Raw genomic sequence first — 10,768 nt, 5'->3', positions numbered from 1 at the left:
TATTATCCCAGTCAATAATGTGTGTAGAATATAAATAGGGATTAGGCCCAGGAGTCATGGAAGTAAGTTTTTGGAAATTGTTGTTATAAATGGCACCATTGTAAAAACATGCTAATTACACAAGTGCATAGGTGTATAAGAAACTTCATGTGGTTCTCCTGAAGTTGGTGTAATTATTTCCATCGAAACATGTAGAGTTTTTAAAGTTTTTTTTTTAACTTTACAAATAAATTATTGTGCAAGTGAAAAACGTTGATGTCTTGTTTGATTAATTTCATTTATAATAGCATAAACACACAATATGCATTAGCAGTGTGATTGTACAGTAGTTAATCTGGTAACAAGTAGCACCATACTTTATTCAAAGACTATCTTTTCATGTTGGCACATTTATGATTTTCTTAGAAATACTTCACGAGAGAAAAATATTTTAAAAGATTTTTTTTTACACACTGTGAATTTATATAAAAGGAGAAAGATAACTAAGTTAGGTTTTAAGATAAATGTATCACAGAAATAAAACTTATTACAACTTTGATTATATATATATTATGCTGATAACAGCCAGGTTTTCATAGGAACAGAATTTCACTAGTGATTTAATACATTAGAATCAAAAAAACATTATTTGTTGTGTAAGAGCATGCTCCCCTGAAGTAGAAGTCAGAATCACATATACAAAACTTACATATACCTTCAAAACTAATTAACTGAAAAAGTAGAAGTGATCAGTTTTCTTGCCTTCAAAAAAGTTTATGAAGTACTTACTTGTAAAATCTGTCTCACTAATAAGTCAGAAGCACGCTCAGTTATGTTGCCTACAAAAACTGTTACTGGAGGACCCTTTGGTACAGACTTGTCAATGTTTACACCTGTAGTCTTAAAAATAAACATAACATTGATTTCTGGTGTGATCATAATCTAAAGCTCTTTAATAATGTAAAAGAACAATATGATTTATGATATTGATGCACTTACTTATCTTCTGATTCACAATTTAATCTTACACACACTTTTTTAAAAAATACTTTCCGATACTTAGTACTGTTGGAAGTATTTTTTCTTTAATATTTAAGCATGTTACAAAATTTTAAAAAATCTCACCAGTACAATGAATTAGTCTGATACCAATTTGTTAGTTATTTTAATTGAAACATTATTTCATTTTATTTCAACATAAAATTTAGTTTTCCAAACATAATTTTCACAAAATAAAAAATACAAATCATTCATATTAAGCTTTCAGCAAAAACAACAATTACTTATATATTATTTTACTGGTTAATTGCTATCATTCAAAGATTGCATGACAACAATTACTTATATATTATTTTCCTGGTTAATTGCTATCATTCAAAGATTACATGATGGTAGAAAAATGAATGCTAGATTCATTCTTTAGAAACAATAAAAAGTCAGCAAAAATATGATATTTGACAAACATGTAAACAAAAAAATTCATTTGAATTTTAAACTTCAAGAAATATTTAATAATGCATTAAAGAAAAAAAATACATCAAGCTTCTTATGAAAAGAAAATTATTTTTCTTGTCTAACATGTGAATGATTTAAGAATATTTTATTGCCTTACCTCTATCTTTGACACTGAATTTGTAATGTTGGTCTTCTTAATAAATGGTTTGGAGGTTGTCATTAATGGCATAGACACAGGTAAGGACATGGGAACGTGCGTCATCATCTACAATTTACAAGTTATAGTGTACGTCACAAGAAAATGAAATAAAAGAACAAAAAAAAACAGTAACAACAATATCAACATACTGCAGAATGTGAAGTTCTTGAACTGAATGTGATCCATTAAAATTCCATGGAAAAAAATAAACATCACATATTTAAAATAATGTAATTTTACAATATACAATACATCAAAAATTAGCAATGGATAATGGCTAAAAACAGTAAAAATTAACAGCCAAGTTATGAGAAAAAAACTTTTTTCTTAATGTGTTGAATGACTTCTGAAAATTGATTTGCTGCATCATTTTATTTGAGTCTACAATGTTTATGTTGATTATAAGTCACTACAAGATATCAAGACTGCATTAATAAATTCTTGATGTGCCTTTTGGTCATGCGGATATAGCCCTCCAAAAATAAGACTTCTGTAAAGATGTTCACCACTTTTTCAGAGCACTATCCATGTCCAGAAAGGACAAAATAAAGAAGTAAATCTAGATTAATTTATTTGAATGTAAGAAAGCATTATATGTAAAGTTGGGTAATTAGTAAAACTCCCCCTCCATAAATGGTGATCATCACTGAGGGGACATGGCAGGTACAGGCTTCAAAAGAAGGAGAACCATTGCATTATTCTAAGATATCCATTTTTAATTGTTTATATTTTCAGCTTTTTGTTTTGTAAGTAATTTTTGGTTCATCCTTCATTTAACCCTTTCATTACAGGCTAGGTGGAATCCACCCAGCCCATTACCAGGAAAGTATCTATGAGAGTAGCTGTACTATATATAATTTTTGAAAATGTACACAAGTCTTTACAAAATTTTGCAGATTATTAGTTTGTTTGTTTTTTAATTATGCACAAAGCTACACAAGGGCTATCTGTGCTCTGCCCACCACGAGTATCGAAACCCGGTTTCTAGCGTTGTAAGTCCGCAGACATACTGCTGTGCCACTGGGGGGCCAGATTATTAGTAAACATTACAAGGATTTCATACACAAAATATCTTGTTTTGAATGATGTTTTAAGATATTTTTTTTATTAAAGATTTCCTCGTGAATTTTTTATTTCAGAATGTTAACTATCCAACATGCAAAGTAATTTAGCTTCTAAGATTAAAAATACTTTTCTTTATCTGAAAGTTGTCAAGTTTCATTCACATAATCTCTATATCCTTCTAGATAGTAATAAAACGTTTTTTAAAATAAAACTTTATATTTAATCTGTCACTTTCTCAATATCAACTCTGTATGGTGTTGATCGATTTGACTGACTTCATAACAATCATAAAAATTAGGAAATAAATCTAAACTACCTTTTTTGTTCTAAATAAATGCAAATTGTAATAGGAAACCACAAATGTTTATTCTAAACAGCATAAATCTTGTAACTATATAAATCTATTTATATTTATCCATTTGTGTTTTATTGACCTTTAAGCCTTGTCTGACTAAAAATACCCCAACAGAAGTTGAAATTTTCACCACGCACGTGCATTGACATGACCCTATCGAATAGCGTAATACAAAAGTTTCTGGCACATATACCCCCATGAATGTTTATTACTTTTTCTTTCATTATCTTACCTAACAACTTTCTGTTTTTATGATTTTAGTTACTTTTATAACAATATACAGTTAAAACAAATTAAAAATTAAAACCTCATAATTAAATATCAAACATTTATATTTTCAGTAAAACTTTACATTTTATTTTTTGTACTGTAACCTTATATTTATTTCTCCAGGTTGTAGGTAAGTAATCAAAGTATAACGAAAATAAATGTTACAAAATAAAATGTATAGTATTGTTAATAGTGATTACAAAATTTCAAAGTATTTATGGTCAGAGTTTACTCTCTCACCTTTTCACTTATTTTCTGTAGTTTTGTGAGTTAATGAGTTAGAAATTAGAAGAAACAAAATGAATAGTACTGTTTTTTTCAGTACGGACAGTAAAGTTCCAAGTAAATCTCCTGAGAGTTTCTTCTAATCTTTTTACATCTATTTCTTATTGTTATTCTACTGTTAGCAGCTGAAGTAGAAACCTGCCAAATATAAAGCAATGAATCACCATTCCTGTTTAGGTGTTACCACACTGAGTACTTTGACATCGTCAATATCAAATAAGTTCATGTAGCACAATTCCCAGAAATTTCACTCCCTTGAAAAGACAGTGAAATAGGATATATCAACTTGTTGACAGTATAATGGTTACAACAACAACTGTCTAAAGTATTATAAAATGTTTATGACTTTGTAGAAACTACAAAGAAACTATTTGGATCGCTGCTCTGAGAACATTGGGATAGAATTTGCCGGCTTCTTTACAATACAGTGGTTGCAACAAGAATTGTCTAAAGTACTTTATAAAAGTGAGAGAAAATATTTATGATATGACTCTGTACAAAGTATAAAGTTGTATCCTATCCAATAAACTTGCTAGTTATCTTACTTGGTGGTCAGGATTTAGCATTGGTACAGGTGTAAATGTGTGTAAATGCTTACAGACATCCTGTTCCCAATATTACCATGCTTACACAGTAACCAATAAATGTGTAGTTTCCAGTACTATAAATAAGGGTCATTTTGGTTAGGCTAGTATTCTTGGCTTAGCCTTCTCGGTTTTAACTTAAGAAAAATTATTCACCAGCAAACTGCAAGTTCAACTAGATGTTTATGTAAAGATGTTCCTTTTCATGTGTTAAGATCAGTTGATCTTTGATAAATGTTTCTTAGACTTTCACAAATTACATAAATAAACTTTTCCTGAATTGCCAAGTCTTTAGTTTTGTATAATTGCTTTTTATTCTACCTCAATGTAAATGAGTAAAAAAATAACAATATTAAACTATTAAACTTTCTGATTTGTAGAGTCCAGCAGCCAGAGTGATGTTTGGGGTGACATTCAAACAAAAAGTAGCAAAAAGGCAGCAGAGCAGTAGAGAAACTGACACAAGTGTGAATGAAAAGATGGAGTATAAACAGCAATGATACTCTCAAGAGCCATTGCTAGAACTGTCATCATCACCTTTTGAATGGTGAGCAGAGAAGGTAGACAATTGTAGTTCCAAACACTGGCTAAACTGGCAAAAATATATTTACCAGTATCAATAATTTCAGTTCCAAGTGTGTGCATCTTTTCTAAAGCAGGCTTGGTTATCACTCAGCAATGAACCAACAGCCAAACTGTGCTGAACAGCTCATATAACTCAGTCATAATCTTCATAAATAACACAATGAGTACAGCTGGTGCTTTCCTAATATTCACATATTTGCATATTTTACATTATTACAAACTTTGTAAGTAGTTCCAAGTTATTTATTTACATGTATCTAAACTATGTTATGATTCTTCATAAGTTTAAATATTCAGATTGAGTATCATTAACAAACACATCAAAGTGTCAAAATGATGGTAAGACACTTTTAAAAGGCCAAAACAGTGACATGTTTTTATTTTACTAGCAAGCTTTAGAGTAAATACTGTATTTGTAAAATACTGAAGAATTATATGTTTTATTATATTTCGTTTGTAATGTAATCTATGGTTTGTCCCGAGTTATGTTACCAAAGAAGTTTTGTATAATTTATTTTATTACAATTATTTGTAAATTATTAATTTATTAAAACTTACAATTTAATAACTTTTGCATTAGAATTCTACTAAATTTTGCTATATGCATGAGAATAATAAATATTTTTCTCAATATTACCATTTAAGCTTAGAAAAACAAAAAACATAAGAAAACTGAAATTTCCTAAATTTATTTTTATATTCTATAACAAAGTCAATGAAATTTTGAACTTCTCGGGTTAGCCTAACAAAACTTCAATAGAACAAAATCAGCTCAAGGTGTCAAATTTCATGTAATTATTTATATTACCAGTAGCAGAAATAGCAAATGGCTATCACCATGATTTATTGCTACACTTTGTACCCACTAGAACAGTAATCCTCACATCAAAAGCAGTAAATCAGAGACATGAAAAGGTTAACTGTTGAAGCTAAGTTAGAACTTTATGATCAATACTTCAGTCAGTGCAGTGCAAAACATGTATTATTAATTTTGCTTAATATTTGGTAATGGTTCATATCATTGTACATTGAAAATTTCTCAACAGTTATTTAGAAGAAATACTTTATTAAAAACTTACTAGCCACACCACAATCAAAAATGCTTTGATTTCTTTGTTATAAGGAACAATACAGCCCATCCAAGTGCAACCTTGCTTTTATGTCAATGTTAGAAATATCAGTTACACTAGTCAATGAATTTCTCTTCTGGATGTGATACCTAAATAGAGGGTTGCATGTTAACCCTACCGACACAGATCTACCTATGGTCACTGGTCAAAGGACACGTCTTCGCGTTTGTAGACTCACATTCAAAATTTTATTGAACTAATATTTTATGTTTGTTATCAAATTGCAGATAATTCAAATTTTAGTATTATACATTAATTAATTTATGAGTAAATATAAAAAAAATCCTAAATATCGATTTTTGTGTGTCAAGTGATATGTTGAATGCAGCATTGGTTCACATTGGATATTTGTGATGAGTAAATACAGTCTATAGTTTATTAAAAATTAGAAACTCAAATTACCAATACTGATAAGCTATAATATAAGAACCTCCATCTTTTCTATTTACTGAATCAAATAAGGTGACTCTGCCTACCTCTTCCATTTTTTTGAAAATACTTACTTACATACACCTACTTTGCCCAATTACATGTGTATAATCCAATAAAAAGTTCAGATTGTTCCCCAGGTGGTTTTCTCAGCCTCTGTGAAGTATTTGCATGGGACACCCTTTCTTTTCATTGTAGATTCCAAGCAGTAAGGTAAGACTTTATTGAGGTTTCAAAATCTTTTTTTTTTAACCCAAATACAGCTTAGTTACTAATCCTGATAAATTATAGTGGAATTCTGTGATATTGATATAATAGTTTACAATTTTTTTCTTATTTCAAAATGTATATATAAAACCTTGAAAAAATTTTGTTTTGCATTCCTTGAGAAATTTGACAAGGCTTAGCAAAATACAGCAAACTAGTACAAAGTTCGTAACTATAAGAGAATTGTTTTCTATACTTCTTTATTTACTGTTCTATGTTATAAGAAAAATAACTGAAATTCAAGAACTTATTTGTAAATAATAATAATAATAATGTATATGCATATATAATGTATTATAACCGAAATGTTATAACAAAAATAAGTATATACATATATATGAGATTTAAGCTATTTATAATAAACATTTGTATTTTTGTGTTATAATTTGTAGTCATTCTAGAATGAAAAAAGCATAATTTATATCTATTTCCTAATTTTTTATGGTGGTTAAAAGGACAGTCAAATCAACCAAACCTGTACAGAGAAACAAGTGAAAATAACAGATAAAATAGTTTTTTTCTCATCAAAAAAGTAAACACACTTTTCTAGACCAATTTTGCACAGTTTTTTTCTTGCACATCTAGTTATCAAAATATGTAGCCCACCAATAATTATATCTCATGAAAATGATTTGTTGACCAGTGTAATTATCTGAAGGTTATAAAGATTTTACATATGAAATTTGAACATTTTTTGATGCATAAAAGTATTTTTAATCTTACAATCAAAATTACTTTGCATGTTGGCTAGTCAATGTTCAAAAAGAAAAATACATAAGAAACACATTATTTAAAAAATTTTAAAACTTAATATAAAATAATATTTTGTGTACGAAAGACATGTAATGTTTACTGATAAGCAGCAAAATTTTGCGAAGATATGTTTACTGTGTTAAAGTCATAGCATGAAAACTATAACAAGTATAAAATGGTTATGAGGGAAGTCCCTGGGACCAAGCCCATAATGAAAGAGTTAACGGCTCTGGGTTTTACAAACTGTTGATGGTTTGGAACATGCCAGTTATCCATTTCTTAAGCCCTTGATATAAGTTTCACCAAATTATGTTGCTGTACATTGATTTAGCTAAGTTTTCTTTCTTGAAAGAAATATTTTAAGTGAAAAACTTCAAAAAACATATCTTCTAACTCACAAAATAAATCTATACATGTACTTAAATTTATATTGACTGGTTTCAAAATTTAAAAGATATACTTACTGGTGCATGCATCATTCCCATTGTCATTGGAATCATCCCTCCTGAAAAAATAAAAAAAGTTCAATATACATCTTGAACTTTGTATAATTAATGAATTATGATGGAACAAAATTTTCTAAATTTTTGACAGATGAGAAATGTACATAACAGGGAAGTTCTCACCAAGTTAAAAAAGTACATGAAGTAAGACTTATGAGACAAAAAGCTTAGGCCTAGGAAAAGAAAATTTTTTTCACTTACCCAACTCACCATATTTGAAAAATGACTGAACCCTTAGCACCTTTTAGTAATGTTAAGGTCTGAGCAGAGCAATACATGCACTTAGAGCAAAACTAAAAATCAATCAATACAAAGCTAATGAAATATACTTTTCTAACATTTCTACTTAAAAATATTAGAATGCAATGTTTCATCAGTTGGGTAGTACCCTCACTGTTAACAATAATTTTGGCCATAACCCCAATAAACAATAAATCTAACTGAAAAGTAATAACATTCAATATACTAAAAAGTATAAACAACATTCTTAGCCCACTCAGTATGGACCTAACTCTACTGCACACATCACATTTCAGTTAAATCAACAACTAAATTTTCAATACATATCAATAAAATTAACATCAGAACATAGTTTAGTTTATATGTCAAATTTTTATATTAGCTGTGTTTTAATTGATTATTTTCAAAAGCAAATATCTAAAAAATATTTTAAATCTACATTATAAATTCTCTTTTAATTTCAATTTTATTGCAACCACACCAACTGACTCATCTTAAGACTCACTACACACACACAATTCAAAGGTCAAACATAAATGTTCAATGTGTAAACTTCTCCTTTTAGTGAGAATTAAATATTTTAAGCCCAAGACAGAAGCCCCAACCATCTACACTTAACCGTAAATGCAGTTGTCAAAACCAAGTGCTTTTATTTCACATACAGTCCTTTCTAAATTGGTGGCAACCATGAGCATTTGCAGAATTTAATAATGGCTTGAATGGGTAATGAAGAAAAACTTTAATATAAGTTTAACATAACAGCAAATGTACAATGTTTAGATAAGGTTTTGACCAATCCTGTTTTGAGATATGGTAGAGAAAATAACAGATAAACGATAAAGGTTTACTGAAAAAAAATATTTGAAATGCATTTAGGGATTACACAAAGGAAATTTGAAATTTTTTAGATGAGGAAAAGTATTTTTAATTTTAACATGAAAATTATTTTGCACATGGACTATTCAAAACAAATACTCAATATATTCATGGACAAAACTATTTTATTTTATTAAAAGTACTTCACTAAAAAATATGACTTTTTGCATGTGAAAGACTTGTAATATAACTGAAAGACTGCCAAATTTTGTGAAGGTATATCCAATATATAGTTATAAGTATCAAATTTATGTCAACTTTAAAACAAAAACAGAAGGTCACGTGACTCGGGTCAAATCGACCGACCCCGTGTAAGAAGAGTTAATCATATTAGTTTAAATATTAAAGAGACAGTAGTAGAATGCAGGAAGTAACAAAGAAAAATGTTTCAAAACCTACCTACTCATATACTAAACTGTAAGAAAAATCTAAAAGGAAAAGAAAAAAATTCCCTCTTTACTCTAAATTTTAAATATAGTATAATAGGAAAACATGCATGTTTTTCTTTAATTTTAGATTTTAAAAAAAATTATCTTAAAACCTGAATCTATGTTTAGTATTTAGCTGTGAAATATGTACAACTATTATATTCTTGGCACTGTATTTGCAGTTCACTGCCTTTAGCAATCAAGAGAAGAGCTTGCTTTATGGCTTTCAGCTCCATCCATGAGCTGTTTGTGAGAAGCTTAAATGCTCTAAGTCTTATGAGATGATGAACATCCAACCTTCTCTGTCATTAGCTATGGTGCAACTGACTGTATCATTATCTGTGATTGGATGCTAACAAACTGCTTTACCCTTTGATCAAATAATACATTTCCATCTAGACTGATTTTCACAGATTCTAGTGGCACCAGATGTTTTTTTGACATGTGGCTGTCAAAGATCTGATAGTACTGCTGTATAGCACCTTTCCATGCACGACTGTATCTTGGGGCATGTTTTAAGCATTCTCCTTCATGGTTGGTGTCTGCAAACTGAAAAGAAAATGACTTGAGGATGGAATGCATGGTCTTTCAGCTGCAAGGCCCTAGTGAATAATTTTGCTTGTAAGCACTCTTGGTGCTCTGTGATGCTGTGGAAGATTATAAGATGTAATAAGGTCTTTTGATTGGGGTTTCTGATGTACATCACATAATGGTAATGCATAACTTAGAATGGAGTAGATAAAACTAGAAGAGAATAAACAAGTGTCATTTTTCAGCTCTATTTCCTGCTGCAGCTTTCAGTATACTGATGCCTTTTGTAGCTCTGGTTATTACAGTGTTAATGAGACTGATAAAGTTGACTTACTAGTCAAAGGTTATCCCCAGGTACTTAAGTGTTTATTTTTAAAAAGGATGGCAGTGCGTACAAGGACAACAATGGTTTATTCTCATCAGTATGCCTGCTGAGTGTGAAGAACATGACTGTAGCTTTGGCAGGATTGATGACAATTCATATTTCCCTGTACTTCTTGTTCATCCTACTAAGGAATATTACATCATGCTTTTAACTTCAGAATTGCTAGAACCTTTGTTGTACATCAAAATGTTGTCAGCAAATGTCAGCATATATCATCTGGATGGACTGTCTAGGCAGACTCAAACTTTATGGCACATGTATTTATATTCACTTGAACAAATGCAAGTTTATTACCTTCTAGCTCTTTTAACCCGATGACCACCAGCTACCAACTTTCTTAGTAGCCAATGCAAGTCTTGCTATATTTCATACCAACAATAAAACTAGTGGATGAAATTGTTTGAAACTTCATAAGAACTTTCATAAATGCATGTAGTCTAAGAAACATA

General features: G+C 29.6%; 1 protein-coding gene across 1 annotated transcript in view; it reads right to left on the bottom strand.

Annotated features, from left to right (window-relative positions):
* LOC106460516 (RNA-binding protein 25-like) overlaps positions 1-10,768 on the bottom strand; it is a 77,767-nt gene that overhangs the window by 47,222 nt on the left and 19,777 nt on the right. Inside the window, exons 3-5 of the mRNA XM_013920231.2 lie at positions 7,821-7,861; positions 1,592-1,699; positions 769-879 (exon numbers count right to left, since the gene is read on the bottom strand). Of these exons, the coding sequence (XP_013775685.1) occupies positions 769-879; positions 1,592-1,699; positions 7,821-7,861 (260 nt within the window). The remainder of the gene's footprint in view (positions 1-768; positions 880-1,591; positions 1,700-7,820; positions 7,862-10,768) is intronic.

This window comes from Limulus polyphemus, unplaced genomic scaffold (genome assembly GCF_000517525.1).
Source record: "Limulus polyphemus unplaced genomic scaffold, Limulus_polyphemus-2.1.2 Scaffold784, whole genome shotgun sequence".
Lineage (NCBI taxonomy): Eukaryota > Metazoa > Arthropoda > Merostomata > Xiphosura > Limulidae > Limulus > Limulus polyphemus.
This window is presented reverse-complemented; position numbering and strand designations above follow the sequence as displayed.